At 41.3% G+C, this 25,342-nt stretch overlaps 1 protein-coding gene across 5 annotated transcripts in view; it reads left to right on the top strand.

The window, feature by feature from the left end:
- Nucleotides 1-1,993: 1,993 nt before the first annotated feature.
- GPCPD1 (glycerophosphocholine phosphodiesterase 1) overlaps nucleotides 1,994-25,342 on the top strand; it is a 42,848-nt gene continuing 19,499 nt past the window's right edge. For 2 of the 5 annotated variants that reach the window (XM_064709281.1, XM_064709285.1), the window contains exons 1-7: nucleotides 1,994-2,192; nucleotides 10,498-10,583; nucleotides 13,991-14,075; nucleotides 14,998-15,091; nucleotides 21,411-21,486; nucleotides 23,272-23,313; nucleotides 24,460-24,583. In XM_064709281.1, the coding sequence (XP_064565351.1) occupies nucleotides 10,535-10,583; nucleotides 13,991-14,075; nucleotides 14,998-15,091; nucleotides 21,411-21,486; nucleotides 23,272-23,313; nucleotides 24,460-24,583 (470 nt within the window). In that variant the 5' untranslated portion in view covers nucleotides 1,994-2,192; nucleotides 10,498-10,534. Of the gene's footprint in view, nucleotides 2,193-2,666; nucleotides 2,825-3,287; nucleotides 3,466-10,497; nucleotides 10,584-13,990; nucleotides 14,076-14,997; nucleotides 15,092-21,410; nucleotides 21,487-23,271; nucleotides 23,314-24,459; nucleotides 24,584-25,342 lie in introns of those variants that run through there. The other 3 variants (XM_064709282.1, XM_064709283.1, XM_064709284.1) reach the window with 3 other exon arrangements.

The following is a 25,342-nucleotide window of genomic DNA, read 5'->3' on the forward strand; positions in this document are numbered from 1 at the left end:
TATTTCTTGAATCTATTAAGGGTCTAAATTATAATTTTTAGCTACAGTGAATTATGGAATGAAATGCAATATTAGTTTGACAAAATAAAGTCCTTTTTTTAAAGTTAACACTAGGGCTGAATGAAATAAAGTGTTACATTTCTGACAAAATTGTTTTTTAACAAAAAATTAATGGTACAATTTTATAATATTTCTGCCATGACATCAAATTTTTGAAAAGTTTAACACACCAAACCATGCCTGAAAGTGTTCAACTCTATCCCTGCTTTACAGCAAATTCCTTGAATTAATAAATCTTAAAAACAGGGAAGAGAAAACAAGTAGACAACTGCTTTTCTACATCCTGTTTTCTCTGAAGTTTCTTTATCCTCTTTCTTCCCTCAGTAATGAATACACCTGGAGAAGTGATGGCTCCTAATGTTTCCCTAAACACCAAGGGTTTGCAATTAGAGTAGTTCACATCTGTGTTTAACAAGGAAATCACTTTCCACCAACCTTCACTTCTTCTTTTCCCAGAGGAATTCCTCTTATCTTTTTCACTTAAAAATGAGCTGCTTTCAGCTATAATTTCTTTTTGTTGCATGCTTCCCCCTACCTTTCTTTCCATGAAGGTTGAAACACTAACACAGACACCTCAGCAGTTTAAATGCATTACACACTTTTCTGATATTAACATTAGTTTTGCCTACAACACCCAGTGGAATATCACAAATTGCTTATAAACACAGCTAGATCTGCAGGGCAGGAATAAATGGAAAATAGCCCTCTATTTAAATGGCAGATTGAGGGATGGCATTGAGTAGCTGTCCCATTCCTGTAACAGCACTAACTCCCAACACAGGACAAATGGTTTCTCTGCCCACAAAAGCAGCTCTCCAAAATGCAGTTTATTCCATCCAGGAGGTTCCAGCAGTCCAGGGTGGCGGGTGACAGAGCTGTGCCTACAGCTGTCAGCTCCAGCTGCTGGAGACCCTGAGTTTAGGTTACAATGCATTATATACTTTTCTTTGCCAAGCATCTTAATACAGTAGAGCCAATCTATACCTTAACTATTATCTACAGCCTATCATAACTACTATAATTACCATATTCATGTTACTGTTCTTCAATCACTAAAAGCTAGTACATTACAATTTAAGCTAGAAGTTGTTATTCAGTTTTCTTGCAGTGGAAAATTCTGAGACCTTTTTTCTACTTGCCACATTGGCAGGCTTGCTTGCCTGTGCTATCTTCCTGCTTGGTAAAAATATCTTCTTGTTTGAGGTAAGCTTATTCTTTGTTCTAAGCCATAAAAACCCCTTCTAACATACCCTTTGCCTCCTTGGTTAGCCAGTAAGACTGGCTCAGCAATTCTTTGCTTCTATATCAAAACTTGCTTCCATCTCTATTCCTTCATCAGACTCTACATTTAAAAATCTTTCTGCTAAGCATACATATCTGTGAGACTTTCTTATCAAACTTTCATCCTTCCCAACACATGTCCTTGGTGCCATAGGCTTACAGCCAGCTTTAACCATGGTAAACCTTTAGGAAGCAGAACTCCCTATCCTTAGGGCAACCCTACCCAGGCTGGGTACAGAGAACACGGACTGAAGTAGGGGTGACCACAGAGGGAGTGTGGGTGGCAGCAGAAGCCTGACTTGCCTCAGCAAAGGCACTCCCCTGCCATCACAGCCACTGTCCCAGGGCCACCCTCCTGCCCTCACCCTCACTGTCCCAGGGTCACCCTCCTGCCCTCAGGGCCACCGTCCCAAAGGCCAACCCCCCAGGGCCACTGTCCCAGGGCCACTCTCCCCCAAGGCCACTCTCCTGCCCCCAGGGCACCATCCCAGGGCCACTCTCCCGCCCCCAGGGCCCTATGCCCAGGACCGCTCTCCTCTCCCTCAGCGCCGAGGCTTTCAAGGGAACGGCGCGCGCCGCTCCCGCCCCGCCCGCCCGGTCCTGATTGGCTGCGGCGGGAGGGGCGGAGCCACGCAGCAGAGCGACGCGTCAGCCGGGCGGGTCACGTGGCCGCGCCCTCCCGGTGCGCTCGGGGGCCGCAGGATCCGGCTGCCGGCCCCGCCGCCCCCTGCCCTGCCCTGCCATCCCTTCCCTGCGCTGTCAGCGGCCCCGCCAGCACCAACAGGAGCCCGGCCAGCGGCACTCGCAGCCCCGCACCGGGGGGTGGGCAGTCGGCTGCCGCGCTCGGCCAGGTCAGTGCACGCCGCCGGCCAAGGGGGCGCGGGGCCAGCGGGAGTGCTGTACGGGGGTGTGGTGGCGACGGCGGCGAGGCGCGGTCGGTGCGCGCTCCTGGGGAGGTCTTGGTGGCTGGAGGAGGTCGGGTCACGCTACGGTGTCTGGAGAGCGCTGGGGGAGCGGCTCCGTGCTCTCAGAGGAAGGTACCAGGGGCATGGCGCGGGGAAGCGGAGGTGCTTGGCCCTCGGGAGAGGCGGGTAGGGCAGAGCTCCCCCGCCGTACGCAGGCGGCCACAAGCCGCCCCCGAACTCCCCGTGCCTCTCGGAGCCCCCCTGCGCCTGCCCCCGCTCCGCGCACTCCCCACGCCTCCCTCGGCCCCGCCCCGGGCCCGCGGCTGTCGAGGAACGGGCCCGCCCCCCCCGGCACTTCCCGCGCTCCCATTGGCGGCGGCGGGGCGGGCGGGGCCGCGGCCGCGGTCACGTGTTGGCGGGGGGCAGCTGGAACCGGTTGGGGCCGCGCCGCCCCCTCCCCACCCCCGTCAGCGGCCCCGGGCGGCGGCCCCGGCAGGAGGGGCGGGGAGCCCGGGCTTTGCTGTCTGCAGCCCCGCACAAAGCGAGCGGGGACTGGGAGCGCCGCGCCGCTCCTCCAGGTCAGTCGGCGCCGCCGGCCGCGTGTAGCGGTGGGACCGCGCGGTGGCGGAGGGGCCAGTCGGCGCGGCTGAGCGGGGTCTGTCAGAGCCTGTGCGGAGCGGGCGCTGAGGGAGCGCTGGGTTATCTGAGAGGACGTGCGGAGGAGCGCCTCGTCCGGTACCGGCACGTCTCCTCGGGTTCCTGAGAGGCGGGAAGAGCGCGGCTCCGTGCGTCCTGGGGCGGCCGCAGCGCTGCCGGCCCGGGGCTGCGTGTCGTGCCGGGAGGGCTGCGGGCGCTTCGCGCTGATCCGCCGGGCCCTGGCTGACACCCGGTGGGCGGCGGGCCGGGCGGCGCGGGGCCTGCGGCTCTGTTTGTTTACGTCGCCGCCTAAAGCCCTGGCCCGGGGCGGTCCCGCCGCTGCCGCATTATGCAAGCGGCCGGGCCGAGGACGTGGCGCGCCGCCTCCCGGCCGGGCTGGCCCCGCGGGCGGTGCCGTGCGGGGCGCCCGGAGCCCGCGGTCCGTGTCCGGGCTGGGCTCGCTGCGGCGCCGCGGGGCTCTGCCGGGCGTGGGGTGTGCGCTGCGCTGCTCTTTGTCTCGCTCTGCGCTAGAGGAACACAGCGGTGCTGCTGCCGGCTCCAGGTTGGATGTTATTGATCGCTGGTGAGGCAGCTCTAGATGAAGCTTAATTTTAAAAATTAATCTGTTATCTGCACCCTAACCAGGCACAGATTCTTTATTCCATTTTTCTCTTTTTGCTTTTTCCTTTAAGTTAATAACTTGTCTCGTTAGTATTAGTGTTTTAATTTGTCAGAGCACGCAGTGTTAGATGGAGGTTAACCTTCAATATATTTTAAATGTTAATGGTAGGGTGAAGTCGTTGATAAGTGGAATTATTTTTACCATATATATTTCCATTCTAGCACTGCTTCCTGTAAAATAACTATATAAGATGTTAAAAAAATAGGAGATTGCCATTGATTTTGAATAGACACTGGTAGCCTAAGCTGCCATGTAATTAGTCTTTCAGTAAAGCACGTTGCCTCTCAACAGAATGGATCCAGGCTTTGGAAACCTGTTAAAAAAATGGTTTGTTGAGAGCTGTGGGGAGCATTATACATGTTATTTGTCCAAGTCATTCCTAAGTGAGGAACGTTAGTGTGATCACAGGGAGCTAAATTGCTCCCTGCCTAAGATCTTGTCAGCCCTGTGTTAATAATAAGCAACAGTTCACAAAAGAGGAATCAGACTGGTGCTGCTCTGTCTCGCTTACAAACGTGCCCCAGCTGTTTCCTGTGTGCTTCAAGAACTTCACTGAACTGCAGTGGCATAGCTGAGGTGGAAGGGTCTGTCACATGGACAGGTATTTGCCAAATGCTGAAACAATTAACTTGTTGTTGCTTAAAACAAAGCAGATGCCTTGTGGGTGAGCAGGGGGAACCACGGCTGATGTGGCCCCTGACATGGGGAGCTAAATTGGTAGTGAAAATGCAATCCTCAACATATTTTTCTCACTTGCTGTGTATTCGTGTGATGCAATTTCAGAGGTTCACTTGGGCTTTCTGAATGTCAGCATAAGGCTGTTGGTAAAATTTCAGCCTTTGAATCAGAACAGCATGTCCAAATCCTCTGTGCAAGTTTGTTTGCTGTCCAGTGTTAGCACTGCAATGCAGAAGGAGAGACTTGCTGAGTTTGTCCTTGTTCCTGCAGTCAAGGTGCAGTGGGGGGAGAGGAGGGGGCAGGAAGAACCCTCTTGTTTGGTTGAACATGAAGGGGTTGATGCTGTAATGCTGTTTCTAAAAATTCTCTCCCAGTTGTTAAAGGGAATGCCCTGACAAATACATCCTCTGACGCTGTTCTAAAACCCAGGTGTCGTCAGCTACTGTTACATAATTTTCTTGCATGTCTAATTTGTTGCTTTAGATGGATTCTGTAATATCTGATACCTCATTAGGACCAACCACAGGCAACAAAATCTGTTCATCATAGTACAAGGTTACCCAGATACCACTTGGTATCTTTGGAATATCGCAGTGTGTGTCTTAGGCTCGTGTCCCTTTGTTCAGCACGGCAGTAGATCTGATGTGTGGCGGATTTTCTATTGCTGTGTGTAGCACATCTTTTGGGAAGGTAAAATCTGAGCACAGTACCTTCTCCCACAGGGCTGGGCTGTGCTCAAGCTCATGGTTCATGAGGGAGGCTGTAATGGGTGCTCTGTGTCCTCCCAGCTGTCAGATGACTTGGCTGGGGCTGTGGAACCTTTCCCCTGCTTCATTGTGGAGTTGGACTCTCCTGGGTGTTGATACAGCTCATGAGTCTCTTCTCTTAAGGTGGAAAGTATCAGCTCAAAATGACAAAAATAAAACAAAAAATACTCCAGCCTTCTAGTCCTTGCTGATTTTATCTTTATATGCAATAAATGGAGCGATATTTTCAAATGATTGAGCATGTTTACTTTTAGGATTGTGCACTTGCAGGCCTGTGCAGCAGGATGTGTGATGAAATGTGTGCTAGCATTATGAAAGAGCCTGTTTGTGCACAGAGGTGCTTGTGGGTTGATCTTGGCTGTGTGCCAATTGCCCACCTGGCAGCTCTGTCACTCCTCTCCTCAGGGGGAAAAAGGTGGGAAAAGCCTCAGGGGTCAAGATAGGGGCAATTTAATGCAGCAAAAATAATTTCTGCAGAAGCAAGGAGAAACAGAAGATTTTATTCTCTGTTTCACCATTAGGGAAGCAGCGCTTCCATATGGGTAGGAGCTGCTCTGGAACACAAAGGTCTTAAAAGACAAACACCCTCCTTTCTTATAGCTTTTTTTTTTCCCTTCTTTTTTTCTTTTTTTGAATGTATCAATCTCTGAGCTGATGTCATGTGACCGGGAATGTCCCTTTGGTCACTTTGGTCACCTGTCCTGGCTGTGTCTCCTCCCAGGAATGCTGCCCACCGCAGCCTCCTGGTGATAGTGGGGAATGTTGGAGAGACAGCGCTGATGCTGTGTGAGCTCAGCTGAAACTCTGGGTGTTATCCACACCTTTCTAGCTGCCAGTACAAAGAACAGCTCTGTCAGGGCTGTTGTAGGGAAAATTAACTCCCTCTCAGCCAGACCCAGTACAATGGGCTTCATTTTTCTGCAGCTAAATAAGCAAATTTGGTAATAGAGCAGGCAAAAGTAATCTGACACTAAATATCAGATGTTTGAAAGTGCTAAAGTGCATTCCAGGAATTTTGTGCCACCTGTGTACTTAGTTGCCTTATTACGTGTGAAAAATCCCATTAAGTATCTATAAAATTTATTAGTTTAAAAAAAAAAAACCCAGCCATTAAAATGATACTTTGTGAGCTGTATTTTTTCATCTCATTGGAAAAATCTGCACTGCATATTATCCTGTCATTTTTAAATATAATGTAACCCAAGAGAGTTTTGGGTTGATAGCTTTCTATCAGAATTTTTTACTTTTAGCTTATTGGATTGAGATTGGTGGCTTTTTGTGGGGAGAGAAGGGGAGAAATGTGACACTTTGGTGTGAGTCTGATAGATTTTTGCTTTCTTACCAGCGTGTTGCCAAAGTCTGATTATCCATAATGGATGTGCTAAGTGTAACCGGCCATTCTGCAGCCCTTACAGTCAACTTAGAGTTGATAAAATCAGCTTTTCTTTCAGGTCTGTCAAGGTAGTTGCTTGAAGCGTTCCCTGCCTAATTTTGAAAGCCCTCTGTCCATGCAACAAAGTTCAAGGCCTTCAGGCTTGTTAGTCTCCACAGTTTAAAAAAAATATCCCATTGTACTTCAAGCCTGCCCTTGGACCACCAGAATCAAAACCTCAAAACCTGTTCAAGTTGCTATTAAAAATATTGGTTGTAATGAGTAGAGAGTGGGTAAGCTTGCATGCATGTCTGCTGTGAATTTTTATGATTCTGGAATTTGTTCAGTGTTTGTCAGATAGACTGTTATATTCCATGATTGCCCCAGATTACCTGGTGTGTATTTAGCTAATCCTGAAAAAACATATAAGACGTGGTACAGCAAGCAGCCAGCACCTCTTCAATCATATTGGAAAGGTTAGGGAAGTTAAGGGTGAGGCAGAATAATCCACTAAAGCTGAAGGCTTGTGGAGGGTTTTAATATATCACCAGACCTGTAAGCCAGAAGGTTCAAATGAACTTCAAGATTTGAATTAATAAATCACGTCCCTGTCCTGGTATATTTCTAACTAGAACCAAAAAATATTTTGGTCTTTCCCATCCAGGATGACATTTATTACCTCATTTTAGAGGAAATCTGTGATACTTTGCGACACTTTAACAGTTGATTGTATTATGTCATCTTTTATTCCTTGCCTGCATTTTCTAGAAGTTCTCTTTTAGAATCAGGAAGAAGAGAGTTGGGATTTCCTATTCTTTTCTTCTTGTTAATCTTTCCTGTTGGGGTTGTTTTGTTTGTTTGTTTTTGTTTGTTTGTTTTTTTAGTGAAGTGCTGATAAGTCTATACCAGAGTGATTTGTCTTTCCCATGAGAACTGAGATTCAGGTGTTCACTGCTTTCTTGCACATGGTTGTAGTCTGTAAAAGCTGACCAAAGGAAGAGGAGCAATTGTTTGCACCCAGGCTAGCATCTGAATGCCTGTAGCTGCAGCAGATGTGAATTCAGCTTTATTCCTTTTGGACTCAGAGGTTGTTTAAAAAGAGTTGTTGCACAAGGATTTCTAGTTTATAAATCAGCTCAATTGATTTTATTAATATCTGCTGATTAGGAAATACTTATCATTTTTAATGTAGCTCTTCTAATTTGCTTCAGTTCCCCATAGCAGTTATGATGTGACCCCTCTGAGCTGAAAATTCTTTGCATTCACCTAAAAGCCCATCATGACAGGAGTGGGGAGCAAAAGAGGATTTTGTTAATTCTTTGCCAGCTTCTTTGGTTAAGCAGTGCTGAAAATCTGAAGGAAGGAACATCCTGTTTCAAAGATGCCTGACACTTGGAGGTCAAAGGATTTGATTGTTAAAGCTTTTCATTCCACTTTGGGAATTAAATTATTATCTCTTTTCAGGAACCATCAGTAACTAGACAGCTAAACTTAGCTTGTTTGGCTTTTTCCCTCCCCCTGCAGTAAAATGTTTTTGTATCATGTCTTGAAAGCACAGACTCCTTTTATAAGTGCCTTATAATATACCACAGAGGTTTGATTCCTTAGCAAAAAGCAGAGCTTGTTTTTCCTTGCTGTGTGTTTACATTCAGTACAAGAAAAGATGTTTTTTTCAGAATGAGAGATGGTACTTTGACCCTAAATATAAGAGCAATACCTGTACCTGCAGTTCTGCTAGAAAAACACCATGCTCTTGCTTGGAGAAGTGGAATTTTTCTTTTCTTCATATACATCCCTTGGATAGGCTGAGTAGGTTTTTGAGATAAAAATGCATTTTGGGTAGAATTTTGGCAATATTACAAAGTCAGTTTATTAAAACCTCCTCACAACTGGCTACTCCTATATAGAAAAATAAATTATTTTACTAGGCAGTTTAGAAAAGCCGACACTTATCTGGAAAGTAGGTACATAGAATTTTTGCAAGATTGGCTAAAAGCTTTGTAGACTTAGGAGGATTTTGGATGATCCTCTAGGAACAGTTGAGTAGTTAGTTAATTTGCAGTAGGACACATGCTGGGTTTGGTGAAGTTTAAATTTAGAGTCGTTGCATTGGCTCTGGAAACAGCTTTTTTTGGGTTTTGTTTCACTTTTTGTGTTTTTGTTTGTTTGTTTGGGTTTTTGTTTGGTTTTGTTTTGTTTTGTTTTTTTTTTTTTTTTTTGCAAGCCAAAAGCACATTCTTGCTTTGGGGAGCTGGGTGCACATATCCGCTTTCACTTTCCTGCTTGACTTTTGCGAGGCATTTTTGCCTCCTTCATTTCCCCTTTGGCTCCTCTGCCCTTTCAGTTAAAGGCTGTCCAAACAGGCATTTGGTGTCATCATAAATGCACACTAGTATTTTATATTCTCTGCATTACACTGAGGTTTTTTTGTCACATTAGACCAGCTTTGTGAGTCCAGTCTTAGTTTCAGCTCTGAAACCTGCTGTGCTTCTCTGTCTATAAATAACTGCTAAAAACAAGTGCTAGAATGTGTCACTTAACATACACAGGTGAGAAAGTTCCTAAGGGGCATGCCCTTCATGGAATTCCTGTTTATCAGCTGTGCTTATTTCTAGCTTCAGGAGTCTGGGATTTTATCATTTGAGAAAGATAAAATTTGTGAAAGGCAAATGCAGAATTGGAATATGTGAGCAGAAACCTTTATATACCTACTGTTTTTTTTTTTGCTCTCATTTTATTACTGAAAAGTCATCTTCCTTGGCATGGAGAAGGAAAATAAGGGAGGAGAAAAAGGAATGTAAAGGCAGCTGTAGTTACAGTAGGAATAGATGAGTAGGAGGAGAAAATCCAGAAGAAACAGTTCTGAAGGCTCAATACCTGCAATAACATTCTAAATGCCCACAAGGAATGAGGTTTGATGATGAGCTTCCTTTTTCTCTTTGGTATCTGTCTTTTGCTTTCAAGGCATATTTAGTGTCCTTGCCCTTTGAAGGCAAGGGTGTCCCCTTGTAGTAGTAGAGCTAATGAAAGGCAAATTTTTGTTCAGTGTTGTTAGTTCTTTCTGATGTTGTTATTAAAAGATTGCTGACCAAGACTGTACTGAAATAAAGTGCTATTTGTCCTGTTCAAAAATAGCAATAGTAACGATCTACTTCCTTAGTTAAAAAAAACCCCAACCAAACAAAACACATGCAGAACAAAAAGCCCTTCACAGTGATGTAGAGAACTGGATTAATTGAAAGCATTGCAAAATTCATTCTGCACGTAATAATTACAGTTATTTTGTAGCTCATGTCCAGATGGATATACTTGGGGGATGACAGTCTAGCAACATCCATATGTGGACTTTACTATGACTGCTGCTTTTGTAAATAATGTAAAAGGATGAGATATATCAATAGTGTTTCTGCTGTAATGGTGAAAATGGGCTTCTGCCAGTTCTTTTCAGTCAAGGTGTTGTGCATTGGAGGAGAAAATTGAGGCAGAGTCAGTCTTCAGCTGCAGTCCTGGCTAAAGGCAGTCTCGTCCTGCTGGGTTGCTTTGAAGGCTGCTTGGTGCTTCCAGTTGCTCCTGGTGCTTCCAGTGAAAGCCTGGAAGTGGGGGAGCAGGGCCTGCAGGGGTGGACAAGTGACAGCAGAGAGCTCTCATCTCTTACGGGTTGTTCCCCTTTTGCTTCAGGGTGGTTGTGCTTCTCTGTGGAAACTTTCTTGTGCTTTGTAGAGGATGCTGAAGAGTAGCACTGATGAGACTGAAGCTACTGTTTGCCAAGGGTCCTAATCTTAAATCCCTTAAAACCTTCCAGGGGCCTCCTTGGAAGCAAAATTAGAGAGTTTTGAAAAGTCTCTGCCGAAGACTGATAAATGCTGCAGGATACTGGTACTTGCATATGGTATTTGATTTAGTAGTCTTTTTCTTATGCCAGTGTTGCAGCTGGATGTTGTTTTTTGAGTCTGCAGCTGCTTTTAAAGAGTTTTCTACTTCTACTGCTCACGCAGGCAGTAATATCACAAGTGGCTTGCTTCCCTGTAGGTGGTGGGATTTCTGTTTCCTCTTACTTGGAGCAGCACCAAATGAAGTGATTGTTCCTCAAATTAGTTCTCTTTCTTCCCACTCTAGGAGATTTCAACGATCCCAAGACAAAAGTTCTGCAGAAATGAGCTCTTGTCAAGTCACTTTTGAAATAAGGGGACCATCAGCACCAGGTACTCAAATCATATTTTCTCCTTTCTGTATGGTTGGTGTAGGAGAAAACTTAAAAGAGGAGTGTTCAAAGGCTGCCTTGTCTGTTTTCCTCAGAGATAAAAGAACAAATTAGATCAAATATCAAGATGATAAATCGTTGTAAAATATATTAAGACATTTTACCAATGAATTTGAAAATGAGAGTTGGGAAATAAATTTTACCTCTTTCTCCAAACAAAAATTTCATAATGTGCTGGGGATTTTGATGCTGAGATGGTTATTATTGGTTTAAAATCTTCTCTCTTTAGTACCTTTTTATTCCATGGAAACAAGCATTTGTATTCTGACCCATGATACTTAGGCATGCACTGATGTGTTTGTTCTGTTTTTTATTCTCTCTGCATCCCTGTTGAAAGTTCTCACAAGATGTGACCTCTATCAGAAATTACAGACAGAAAGAATATGCAGCTTAATTCAGTATTCTGTCTATGCAAAGAAAAAAAAGTGTAAAATAACTTCTGTTATCCAAATAAGGAACACAAGGTATCACATCAGGTAGAACATAACAATCTGGTATTGGTTGATTGAGCTTATTACATTGACCTTCATCTTCAGGAACTTGGGAGGAAGGAAGGTTTAACCACAGCTGGTAACTGAGGTCCACAAAACTGCTCCCAGCCGTGTTCCTTCCCAGCTCCTTCTTTCCCAGCCCCCTCTCTGGTGAGGAGAGAACAGAAAAGGCCTTGATTCTGTGAGCACTGCCCAGAAGTAACTGAAATATCCCTCTGTTATCAGCATTGCTTCCAGGACAAATTCAAAACACAGCCCTGCTAGCTGTTGTGAAGAAAATTAACTCTACCCCAGCCAAAACCAGCACAGAAGTTCACCAAAAAAGTAATTGATTGTTGCTTAACAGAAGCAGATGAATGTGAGAGCAGATTGGCAAAATTCCTGTGCCAGCCCAATACCAGATGGCAGAAGTGTCTCCTGTAGTTGTAGGGGAAGAAAATGATAAAACATTGTACAGGTTTTGATATCTGCCCTGTGTTAGACCTCTCCTGTGTTTCCCCCTCATGATTTGGGATTTGAGAACTGAAAACTGCTACTCAGTGTCAACATAAAGCTGTTAGTGAGGAGTAGAGTTTTCTGTATCATTCTGGAGAAAATTTTAGAACTTGAGAGTAAATTAACCTTAGCTCAAGACCTGTGTGGCAGTACCATGGAGTATTGCAAGCTGTGCTCTCTTTGTCCTGCTTACAGCAGTGGTGGCACTGTCACTAGCAAAGCTGACTTTGGATGTGTAACTTCTTCCTGTGCTAATAATATCTGCAATGAAAAGTAGGATTAGTGAGAACCAGATCCTGCCTCAATGGCGGCTCACAAAGAATTATCTGAAAATACAGCATAAAGAGATGGCACAAAAGGGTGCTTCTGCTTATGACAACATTGATATTATTGGGGTTTTTGTTATTATTGTTGGATGAGTGAGACTGTTGCAAGCTTTGAGTTGGGGCAGAAAGCGTAGATTAACCTTCTTTGCTGAAGGAGCTCTGCCAGGAGCAGCCTTGAATTCCATGACAAGGAGAGGGGAGAAGCTGAGAGCCCCTGAGCTTGAAATGCAAACCCAACCCAAACCCCCTGAGTTCAGAATGGCCTATGGGGAGGCAGTTTGCCCTGCATTTCACTTTGGCTCTACTGGGATAATTAAGGCAGTGTTTTACAAATCCTAAATCGGCCTCAGTACAGTTCCTGAAGGGAGTTTAGGGTGGCTGCACATCCTATTCCAGCATTGCCTTTTGTGTGTGGTGCCTTACTGAGTGAGAGGTGGTCACTGGGTGTGCGTGTGTCTGTTTAAAATGGGAGCCCAGAGAACTCTCCCAGCTGGCACCTGTTAAGAGGAATATCATTATATGGCACTTCAAGGTTGGCTGTGTGTACATGAAGGTGTATTAAAAGAATTTTAGCTTCTTTTTAATATCTCTACTCAGAAACTCTACCTGTGTGCTCTTCAGGTGGTCTTCCCTCCCCACTTTATCTCCTCCCTGCAAAAACAAATCATCACATGCCTCAGGATAGGGTGGAAAAGGGAAAGCTGACATAGGTAATTGCATACTAAATATACTCATAATGTAGATTTTTGTGTGCATTTGTATGCTTACAGTGAAAATCCAGAAAGCTCAGACTTTTTTTTTTTAATGAATTGCAGCAAAAGATTAAAAAAACAAACTGCTGAAGTTCAAAGTGTTATGTAAAATTATTTCAGTAAGCTGCTTTCAGAGAAACATTGTCTTACTTTCTGTCTTCTGTAGATTTTTTCCAACCCCTGGGTCTGCGGAGGTTTCTTTCATAAGCAGGCCTGTGGTATCCCTTAGTAGTTTAACTGGAGAAAAGGGACACAATTTTAGAGGCAAAGGGGCGTCCTCAAAACTGTAACTGTGTACTTGGAGGTGTCAGCTGTGATTTGTGGCTTAGGAAGAGGTAATGTACACTTGCTGCATACAGCTCGTCTACTTTGTATCTTGGGATTATTGTGTCCCCCACACTACTCATTTTGAGAACAGGAAATAAGTCAGAGATGTTTGTGTCATTCTTTTGTGGTGCCTAACTGTACTTTAAAACTCCATATTTTCTCATTCTGCAACAGCTTTTTATTATGTCTAAAAATCTTGTTGAAACCCTGTTGAGAGCAAAATACTAATTTGTTCTTTCCGTTAGTATTTATGTTTGCTGTTCTTACAGTCAGATACATACAGTTTTTATATTAAAAACAAGGGTAAATTGCAGTGGTCACTTGGGATATCCCAAAATTAAATATGCTGTTGTGGCCTTTTGGGTTTTGTATGTATGTATGCATTAAGAGAAATGTGACAATTTCATGTGGGTTTTTTGTCTAACAATGTTATGTTTTGATACCCAGTAAAAACTGAAAGCATAGCAGCAAAATTAACTTTATTTCTTTTGGGAATCAAATTAATTGGGGATGTTGCCTTGGGAGTAATGCTAGCAACCTCCTGTTTGTCTGTGCTTTCTAAATTGTTGGTATGAATTTGAAGGAATATGGACATACATTAACAAATACTTAGGGAAATAACCATGTTATTTTGAGATTAAACATTTTACTGTGAAAATTTGCCTGCTGCGTTCTCAGAGATGTTTTGAGCACTTTTCCTTAAGAATGGTTTGGAAGCCAACCCTTTTAAGGGCTGGAGTTGTCATTAGTCCCTCTCTCAGATCCTTGGGATGGTGAGGAAAATGCTGTTGTAGTTTTGGGTGGGTAAAATTCCTTTCTGGACAGGATGGATTTTAAATGAGTGATTCTGGTGTATATATTTAAAATACTTGAGAGTTTGACTGTGGCTGTACTTTCTAATGCCATCTAGCTTGAAGTAATGATGATTGTGGGTATTTTTCTGTTTGGATTTTTTAGGAGAGGTTTTTGCAATATGTGGGTGTTGCAGTGCTTTGGGAAATTGGAATCCCCAGCTTGCAGTGGTCCTCCAGATTACGGATGAGTAAGTTGGTTTTGATTTTTGGTTTTTCTGGGGGGATTTTTTTTCTTCTGTTTTGAATTTTTTTTACTTATTCCATTTGAAGCAGCTGGAGTTCTGGAGCAACAAATTTATTCTGTCTTTGAGTTTGTAAACTCCTTAGCTGCATATACTGGCAGTAGAACTCACGAATTTCCTGTGTTGCCCCTGAGCACTTTGAACACCTAGGAATATGTTTAAGGAAATATAAAACTTGGGTGTGCTTTTCTAGTTACAGATGATGCTTCTGCTGTTGTGGTTGGCTTTTCAGTAGTTTAGCTTTAGATACTTGGAGTATGAAACTGCTTTAGGGCAATTCTCAATCCCATGGCTGTGCAGCAAGTTATAGGAGATGTATAGGATAAAAGGAAAGTAAAGACTATAAAAAAGTTATTATTGTGCTAGAAAGTGATAGGGAGGAGATTATTTAAACTGAGAATTGCATTGAAATTCTTAAGGGGGAGGGGATGTATGAGTGTACACAAAAAAAGCTTAAATGCTGTGGAAAAATTCAGTATTTTCTTAAAATGGTGCCAGCTTATGGCCGCTCTGTGGTGAAGGAAAATAAGGTTTGCAGGCTGTGTCTGTAATTCTGTCAGTGACTGGCTGTGTGATCTTGGATGAGTCTCTGAATCACTTCACCATGTTTTCCCCATCTGTTCAATGGGGGTGAGAATTCTTGCTCTCTTAGAGCATTTCAGATCTGTCAATCAAAAAGTTCAGTGTCATTTCTGAGTACATCTTGTGTTCTGTGCATGTTTGGCTAAGCTACTTTGTAATAACTTTCCTTGCAACAATACATGAGACTTTATTTTGGAATATTACTTAGACATGTGTCTGAGGTGGCTGTTAGGCTGTATTTTGGAACTTATTTTTTTGGTTGGCTGTTTTCTTTTTTTCTTCACAGTATGTTTGAGAGAAGATGGAGAACTACTGTAGAGCTTCCTAGAGGAGTTCCTGTTCAGTATCGGTATTTTAAGGGATACTTTCTAGAACCTAAGGTATGTACAACCTTGTCTACTTTAAGCTGGCTCATCCTTAGGAAAAATTCCCATACTTGAAATAAAAAGAGGATTTCCTGAGTTAAACATGAGTTTTTTTAGAAATAAGTCTTGAATTGCTACATGTGAAACACTAAAACATTTGTGGAAATACAGTTCACTTCTGGAAATACATGACCATATGCTCTTAACTGTAATTATATCCTCTTCTTTCTTTTATCAGTGTTAGTGTTCTAGAAATATCAGTGGTAAAGAAATCCCTGACATTATTCTAAAGCTTAAATAATATGGTGGAGTTCTCATAGTTAGAATATAGTTGCATATGGACTTCAGCAGGGCATGGATCTCAAGTGATCCATGGAAGGAATGTGATAGTATCTCATATCTACCCTGTATGATAGCATGGAAGCAAGTGATAGTAGGAGAAAAATGATCAGTGTAGGAGGTGCATTAAAATTTTTAAAGTTTTTAATATCACTGCAGATTTGTTTTTGTGAAGCATGAGAAGTATTAGCCAGACTTTGTGCTGCATAATTAACATAAATTAATCTCTTGAAGTGAAAAGGTGAAACAAGGGATGGGGCATCCCATTGTTTTCTGTATGTCTGTATGTAGGTATTTGCACAACTTGGAGGGGAAAAAAAGAGCCAAGAGACACAGACAGATGTGTTTTTACAGGTATTGATGTCAAAGTTGCATATGACTTAAAGTTACATAACTTAGAGTTTAATGTATGTGGCAGTGTACTGGTTTGTAAACATTGCACTAGGGCAGGGGGAAGTTCTTCAGATGGGAAGAGGCTGCATCCAGGAAAAAGCTGGACTAAGTTGGGGAAATAAGCAGCTACTCTTGTACTGTTTTTCATAATAACAACCTTAAGAAATTTAATGCTGCCTTTGCTGTCTTTCTTATTCTATTAATATCCTGTAGCTATTCACCCTGGGCTTTAGTTCCTCATTGAAACTGGGATTATGAAGGCTGTAGCTAAATGTGCAAAGGAGTTACAGAACCATCTCATCAATACCTTTTAAAAATTTCAAATTACTGTCAAGAGCATGTAAGTTTTTGTCAGCCTTTTTTAACTAAAAAATCACATTTGATGGAGGTATCATTTCAGTGAAGGGTACTAATTTCAAATGAAACACAGTTCTGGCTTTTTCATTAGAGCATGTGAAACAGTCTAGTCAGAAACTGGTATTTAAATTGCTACTTTGAGGCAAAAGAAGGGAAGGCCAGTAATGGATTTCTTTTGCTGAGTTCAAACTGAGGCCAAAAGTAGATTAATTCTTACAGCTCAGCAGCTCTGATAGGACTCTTGCATTTTGTTTTGTTTTTGCAAATGACCAGAAATTTAAAAGTCCAGAAGTTTAAATGTAAGCAAATGTAACACACTCAAAAAGCAGAGTTAGTGAGCAGAGGCTGAGCCATGGTTGATACACAATACAATTTCTGTTTTACCATTTGCAAAAGTTTACCCTCTGTATTGGTGAGTGTGTTTCTTTGAGTAGGTGCTCTGTATCTGCACCCTTATGCACCGTGTGATGCAGGGTCTGCCAAGGTAAGTATGAATTTAATGCAATACCAGCATCAAGAGCAGCAGAAAAGGAAACCACCCTACAAAACAAAGTATGTGAATTCCTGGGGTGCAGGTTGTCACCTCAGTGGTGTCTGACTTGTACCTGTTAAATGCACAGGACTTCTTATTTTATAAAGTCTTTTGAAGGAAAGAAATCCAGTTACAATGTAGTTTTCTTCCTCTTTTTGTAAACCTCTTGCAGAACAATGAAAAAGTAACAGGAATATCATGTACAGTATAGTGCAAGTGAGACAGTACATGGAGAACTTTAGCATTAAGGAAATGCTGATAAGGAAAATATACTTTTAAGTTAAATTATTTTGCCTATTTTTATTTCAGAATTTTTTTTTCATTAGGCATTGCATGTGATTAATCTCCTAAATTTGACAAGCTGGCAGTATATGATCTCTGACATTTAATTTTTTATATCGATTTTATGTGTAGTAAAACGACAGTGTAATCTTAACTATATGTTCAAGTCTGAGTATATGAATTTGACATCACATAGTTATTAAATCATGCTGAGGACACATCCACCTGAAGTCAGCAACCTCTACAGCAACTGCATCTGTGAAGATGCTTGAGTTGGGCATGGTGGCAAAGATGGGGCTGATACGTGTTTACACAGAGAAATGGTAGTTCCTAGATAGAAGAATTGATATTTTATAAAAAAAAAAAAGTGATGTCTTTTTCTCCCTTCCCTTTAAAAAGATCATAATTTGAGCTTAAAATTTTTTTACTTGAAGGAAAGTGTGATGTAATAGAAAGTCTTGTTTGTAGTGAAGCATATGGCTGTTAACATAATTGTGGCTATGTAAATAGAGCAGTGTTTTTTAAAAATACTCAATATATTGAAATTCATAGAATTTTTGCATGAATACAAATATATATCCAAAGAACATTTTCCTGTAAAATTGGTGTCTGGTCTTGGCTCCTGCGTATCAAGAGATTTTACTGTGTTGCAGACATTTTGAACTTAACCATTTAAAAAGAAAAATAAATATACACACTAGGATGAAATGAGACAGTAACTTAAACTATTTTGGTGCAGGTTGTTCTTTTGTTGAACATAGTCTGGGACCAGTGCTCCCTGTGAGGATCTTCCTGGCTTTTATTGTACACTCAATTTCTGTTTGTGGCAGTGGGTTGTGAGGGGGTTTGTGTGAGGCACACCAAAACCCCTTGGCTGGAATTGGTCTTCTATGTATCTTACATTTTAGAAGAATGATTTTACATGCCTTGTTTGCATGATGCATATTTGAAAACCTTGGTAAGGAACACACCTTAATCTGTTCAGCTGTGTTCTGTATGTGCTTTTAAAACTGTAAATAAGCATGCAAGTTCAGGGTTACTTCTTTCAAGGCAAGTGTGAAATAACTAAGCTGTCTGTGCATGTAGCAAGACTTTAAAAACTGGATTGGAGGACATTTTTCACACTTTCTGCTTAATTACAGAGGTTTCAAATGAGAGTTAGGTTTACTTTTTAAAGTGCAATTAAATAAATCCATTTAGTGCCTAGACTGTAGTAATAAAGATGAAATTGAGACTTAGACTCAGTAATTAATGCCTTAGAAAAGCTTTTTGTAGATTAAGAACCCATGGTTGTCACGATAGTAACAGAGACATAATTGTCTGCTTAGATAGCAGATTATGTGAGAAACTGTTACTGGAAATACCAGAGCTGTAAAATCTCTACTGAGCTCAGCATTTCCTGCCAGGTGACTTTTATCTGCTGCTGCCTTGCAAGTTGGATGTGATGGCTGAATGGCTTTAATTATTCAGTTTAGTGCTTAATTATTGTCTTCTACATGATACAAAAATCCAGAGAGATTTTGGTCAGAAATGCAGCTTTAGCAATTAAGTCTAATTTAGCTGTTTCATATTATTGAAGTAGATTATTTTTCTTGAAACATAGTTTTAATTAGTGAAGTGCACTTGGATAAATGTGTTTGTGTGGCATTTTTAAGATTTGGTTTGGGTCTCCCCCCCTCTAATGCCTACTCTATTGTATTGTCTTAAAGCAGGAAGCTTGGAACTGATCTCCTAAATTACCATTTAAGAATCCACAGAAGTGTTTTCATTATTTAATTGTACTGAGTACCCAGGCACTTCATGGAAATGGTGCATCTGCTTTGAACCTCAGAGCCATTATGCTGGATAGGCATTTTCCCCTTCATTTCAAAAGTGTCTAATGACTGCTGGGGAGGGATGCTCCAGCTTCTCATAACAGAAGAAGACTTGATTTTTGCAGAAAGTTCTTGAATGTTCTTTAAAGACTTGAAAATTGAATCAGATGTTCAGCTAATCAGGGTCAAGCAACATAATATTTGTGTTGGCTTTTATAAAAAATAACAGTGTCTGTATTAGTAGAAAAAAGATCCACAGAGACACTTATCTCAGTGTACTGCCCATGAGATGCTTGATGTGACATTTGGATGGATGCCCTTTTAAGACTGTCCTCTAGAAACTCTCCTTTTAGGCAATGTTTCCATACTGTTGATATTGATGACACCTCATTTAGTTCTGCTGCTCAGCTGGCTGCTTTTCAGATGTGGTCAGTATATGCCACAGAAATGACATTACTCTTTTGACCTCATTGTAACAATGGCTTCTGTTACATGTAATTGAAACGTTTTTTAAATGCCTGTAAACTCAGAGAGGGTCTGAGCAGGGATTGAGAGGGTTCTTAGTGGTATCTCTGTCTGTTCTCTAATCAATTGCCCTTTTTTTCCAGGTAGTTTTGCTTGGCTCTTCTTAGTATGGGACGTGTTGAGGGTTCCTGGGATTAAATGCACAGTCAGTCCATTGTATTCCTTTCATGAAAGGAAATTATGCTGAATGTATCTGGCATGGTGTCCTTATTGTTGGGATAATGTTATTCAAATTCATTCATCATTTTAGAACCTAACTTGAGAATGGAGAGTTACAGTAGTGTAAGAAATAAATTGACATTTTCATGCAATACATGGGGGTTTTACAAGGAAGAACCTTTGCTTACCTTGTGAAGGAAGCAGCTTAGTCCATGTTAGGAAGATTTGCATTGCCCAGGTTCACAAACTAAAGCTGTACACGTGCTCATGGGAGCTGCTGTTGGAGATCTTGCATGCCTGTATGGTGGGAGTAAATGGCAGCCTCCCTGCTGACAAACAGAGTTTGCAGATTTAGAAACTGTCATTGTGACAGGCAAATGTCACTGTGCTGTCAAAGAAGGGGAAAGAAACTTTCTCATTATTTGCTTTTCTGGAAATCCTAAGTGCAGTCACTGTGGCAGCAGTGAGAAGCTGTGAGCTAAATCTGCCCCATAACAGGAATAAACTGGAAGCAGTAATATAATTGTATTTGTATTTTACATGCATTCTGTCTTTAAAAGATAACTAAGCATGTGTGGTTTATTCTGACATGACATTTAAGTGTGGATGCCTCTGAACTCATTAGGAACATTGCTTTAGCTGAGACTCACAGAGCAAAGCCATCCTACTGAGCTCTTGTTAAATGTTTGGTGTTTGCTTGCTGTTAACTCAGCCAAAAGCTTGGGAGATTAAATGTGCTCAGTGTATGTCAAGAAATCCCATCTGCATGTGAAGAATTTGTTGGGTGAGGTGTAAAGGAACAAAGCGTTTTGGTGCTGTGTAATTACACTGCTGAGGCTGAAGCTTGTCTGGATGTCCCTGTGGGTCTGAAATCTCTTTAAACAAGAACCTGAACTACTCGGATGAGCTGGCATGGAAGTTTCCATGTCTTTGGCAATAGTAGCAAATTTTTTTGGAAATAAGAGTTACTTAGGCCCCAAAACATCAAAATTACATATTACAGCTATTTGACAGTGGGTTTTGCATCTGGTAATAACAACTGTGCCATGCTAGGGGAACCTGCTCAGGGTGACTGAACTGGTGATCAGGCATGTTCTCTCTGTTGTTAAGTTGTGGTTCCCTGAAAGCTTTTACCTAGAAAGCTACCTCAAAGTTAAATTGTTCTGAAAGGAGAGTTTGTGTTACTGTTCTGGTTATCTGAGTCTTGGCTGTATTTGTCAACAAATGTATTATTTTGGTGGACAATATTTTCTTTTTAATGACAGTATCTAATTTATCCTGCTCCAGCTGGAATAGACTGCAGGGTCTTCATTGCTGGCTGATTGGATCAATTATTTATGTCTTAATTAGATGATAAATAACTTGCTTTTCAGTACCACAATTAAATAACTGTGTTTTATAGTCTTTGAATTTAGCAAGGCAAATTTTGAAGGAGAACTCACCCCTGCAACTGCTATGTGCATGAGTAGGTGCTGAATGCTGTTTGGAATTAGAGATGTGGGGTATGTTTGTCATAAACTGTTCCTGTAGCTTGAGAACAAAGTGAGCACTCTTAATGAATTTAGAGATTTTTTTTTTGTATAAGAAGGAAACTAAAATAGTCCAGCAGAGCATCTGTTAGCAGTAAAGGTTTAATGATTCCATGTAACTTCTCTGCCATGTCAGACTGTCAAAAGTTTTGTCATATGTATTCACAACACATCAAACAGAGTCATCAGCAGTTGCAGGGGTAAGAAGCCTCATCTGTTTCTTCCTTTCTTTCTTTCTTTCTTCTTCAGTCTTTTTCTCTCTCTGTTCTCTCCCTTTCTTCTCCTCCTTCTTTTACTTCCTTAAATCTCTAAGTTTAGTTCACAACCATCCCAACCAGCTTCATGGGTACAAAGTCAGATCTAACAAAAAAAATTATTGCAGACATTTAACTTTTAAATTACAGACTATCGATGGTCCCTGCGAAGTCATAGTTCACACGTGGGAGACTCATCTACAACCACGATCAATTACCCCTTTAGGTATGGGCATCAACTGCATCTGTTTGAGGCATATGCATAAGATTGCTGATATGCTGCACACTGGTTTAGAGGGATTGATAGCTATAGTTTTAAAGTACTTAAATTTATTAATGTGTGGGAGGTATAGACTTTTTTTTGCACAACATGGGCCTTACTCTCAAAATATATATGTATATATATGTAAGTGGCTTCAAAATGGAAGTGGATGTGAAATTCTTTGCTGTCATCCTTAAGATTATGTGGGTTGGTTTTTTACTAATTTGGAATTTTAATAATTTTCTGTAAGCTTAAGTCTTTGAGACTAAGGATCCATATGATCTTTTTTAAAGAAAATGAGGGGAGGGTGTGAAGTCACTGCTGTTTTTTGTTTAAGTACTATTTAATTAGTAAAATTTTAAACAAAAATGTTTAATTAGGCTTCTATAAGTAAATGGATTAATGAAAATAGAAACATGAATGTACTTATTTACCCGTCAATTGAGCAGAAATGTATTTTGCTGAAAGAAGGGGTGGCATGCAGACTTGCATATGAGCTACTAATGCTTTTCTGAACAGGGAAAAATTTGGGTTTTAAGAGTGACTGAAATAACCTTTGGATGTAGCTTGTAGTTTAGATCTCTTATGCTGCTATGGCATGTTTTATGCACTGTCTTTTCTAGCACATAAAAATACTATTTTCTCCACACTTAGAAGTTTATATTTGTTAAGAAACTTCCTAATTATTTGAAAAAATGTCTTTTAAAAAGAAGGTGGTATCAAAGAATCTGTTAGTCATTAATAGTACCATGATCATGTTCCGTTCTCCCTTTGCCTTTTTTTTTTAAATTTCAGTTGAATTTGTAGTGTCTCTTTTCCTGTAAGAAGGTTATTTCTGTATTTGTCAGTAACTGATAAGAGAAGCAGCCTATCCTGTGCTAGGGCCTAGACTTTAAATTTAGATTACCTCATTCCAAGTTGAGATTTTTTTTACCCCAGGTAATACTCAATTCTTCATAAGCAGTTTTTAAGAAAATGCAGCAATGCACAGTATGTTAGCACTGGGTCATTTTGATCCTAAATTGTTGCCTGTGGTTATTAAGAAATTAGGTTAGGAGCCAAATGATTCTTAGGGGAAAAAAAAGGGATTAACCACTGTAGAGGCAAAATTATGTGAAGTTTTATGTTTTGAGAAATAGATGTTTTGTTTAGACTATCTGTTCTGTTAATGCTGATGAGTTTATTTAGTGCCTTAGGATTTCAGTTCTTAAAGCTTTGGAAAGAGTAAAAGTAAGTGTGAAGTGAGTGTTTTCAGTATTCATGCTAGGTTGGTTTCTGTCTCGTGGGCAGAATAAGCATTTTAATTGTGACTGACTCAATTTAAAAGCTTTAAATGTGCAGCAGGACAACTTTGTTGTATATTTGCAAGAAAATTTAATGTCTTTGACACTACTTTGACAAGTAAAGCATCTTAGATACTAGTGGGATGTAGTCAGCAGCAAAATACTGCAGCAAGCCAGAAAATTGTGCAAACTTTTTACTCTCAGTTCAGATTACTTGTAGTGAAATGTGGTATTTTGTGTGTTGGTTGGTTTTTTCATGCAGAAACTGAGAAAAAAAAAATTGAGATCAGTCCTTATAGAAGGTTGCAAAAAACATGCTGCTTTGTCTGATTCAGTTTTCCTGCGTTTTTAAGATACACTTTTTAGAAGTGAAGTGGAGAAGTAGAATTAATTTAACTTGGCAATGATTTTTAAATGTGAATACTAATTACTTTTTTCCATTCTTTTCCGTTCCTTTTAATTCTAGAAAATAAAATTATTGTCGATGATGGAGACTTTGGAATCTGTAGTAAGTGAGATATATTAACCTTTTTTCCTTGCCATGAATTTAATTTAAACAAGGTTAAGTCTTGTTGAAAAATGTTTGAGATTATAGGTTTTGAAAATAATTGCCTATGATAGTTTTCTCTGCTTTTATGGTTATTTTTGTATGTAGCATTTGTGAATTCCCACTCAGGCTGTTATCCCTTCTAATGTTAATAAAAGAGTGCTAGGAAGAGTTGAAGTCTTGCCACTCGGACGGTGTTAAAGGTTGAAATTTGGGAGCTATAAATCATGAGCATGCATTTTTTGAAAGTAGAGAATAGGCTTAGCTTTCTCTTAATACTGAACTTTAGAAAAACTCTTCATGCCTGGAAAAACACTGTATTTACCCACTCTGCCTCTTCAGTCAGAGATGCAGCTGCCAAAGGGTTCTTGTAAGCCCACACCTCATGTTCTTGTGTGTGCACAGATGTCTCACTTGTGACAGTTCTGACCCACCTCTCACTTAAATGTTCAATCCTCTGACACTGAAAGTAACTCCTTACCATACCTCATAAATCTTGTCTTCAAGCTTTTCCATTTCCCCCTCATATCCTCATCAAATGATGGGTTTGGCTTTTTAGGACCTCTTCAAAACTGTGGGGTTTGCTTCAGCACCTGGTTTGCAGCTTGTGCTTGTGGTCCTCCTGCTTGCAGGCTTTCTTTGTTTTGGTGTTGGGGGTGAGGATTCTCCACGCTTTTCATCAGAGCTGTTGCTGTACCCTGTCCTGCAGACTTGCACTGCTTTACTGCCACTAATTGTGATGGGCTAATGGACACACCTGTGTCTCATCAGAAACAGGGAGCCTCTGATGGCTTATGAGCCTTCAGAGTTCCTGTCAGTATTATTCCATGTGCTGAGAGGTCCCAGGACAACAGAATGTTGCTCAGTGCTGTCTTGCAGATAGTTGACACATGATCATTGTTCTTGTTTAATCCCATTAAAATCCTGTTCGCTGTTTTGGGTAGTTCAGAAACACTGGGGGAAGGCTGCACCCCACTTCTTGCATTACTGTAGATCAAGGCTGGTGACAAGGAGGATTATCTGGAAGGTGATGGCAAGAAGAACTACCTAGATCTCCCTAAAATGAGTTACTGAAATGTCTTCTCCTTTCTGTTTGGCTTTTGATAGATGGTATTAAAACTGTGGATGCTGGTTGGCTGACATGTCAGACAGAAATCAGGCTACGTCTGCATTATTCTGAGAAACCCCCTGTACTGATTTCTAAGAAGAAATTTAAAACATCAAGGTTTAGGTAAGAGCCTGCTCATCTCAGTATGCAATTTACTTCATGTTACTTGTCAATACTAGGGCCATATTTTTTTTTTTACTTAATTGATGTAGCCTTTAAATTCATTTTGGGTTACTAATAGCCAAGTTTCTAAGTGTTAAAGCACAAATATTTGCTCCATAATTGTCTTGGCATTTCTTGCTTTTTGGCTAGAACTGTAGTGTTCTTAGAGTCTTACTTAAATCAGTTTGGTGCTTTTCTCTGCAGAGGTGCCTCAAAAATGAGTCATTTTTATAACTCCACAGTTAATTGTCAGAAATGGGTATCTTAGCCCGGTGTTTAGAGGACTGCACTGTTGCACACAGTGGATAAGGGTTTGGCTGTGTGGTTGCCCTGGATGTTGTGGTGCAGCAGCTTGATGTCCCAAGTGAAAACCAGGGATGATGGATGACCCTCAGGGGTTGGTGGTATGGAAAATAGGGTTGAGTGTCCCTTCAGTAGTTTGCTGATGACAGCAGCCTGAGCAGTGCAGTCACACTGCAGGGAAGGGATGCCATCCAGAGGGAGCTTCAGAGGCTTGGGAGTTCAGATCTCACCAAGGCTGAGTGCAAGGTCCTCCACTTGAATTGGAGCAATCCCAAGTGCAAGCTGGGTGGAGAATGGATTGAGAGCACCCTGAGGAGAAGGACTTGGGAGTGTTGGTGATGAGAAGCTCCATGTGACCCGGCACTGCACACTTGCAGCCCAGAAGGCCAAGTGCATTGTGAGCTGCAGCTGCAGCAG

This window comes from Zonotrichia leucophrys, chromosome 3 (assembly GCF_028769735.1).
Source record: "Zonotrichia leucophrys gambelii isolate GWCS_2022_RI chromosome 3, RI_Zleu_2.0, whole genome shotgun sequence".
Taxonomy (NCBI): Eukaryota; Metazoa; Chordata; class Aves; order Passeriformes; family Passerellidae; genus Zonotrichia; species Zonotrichia leucophrys.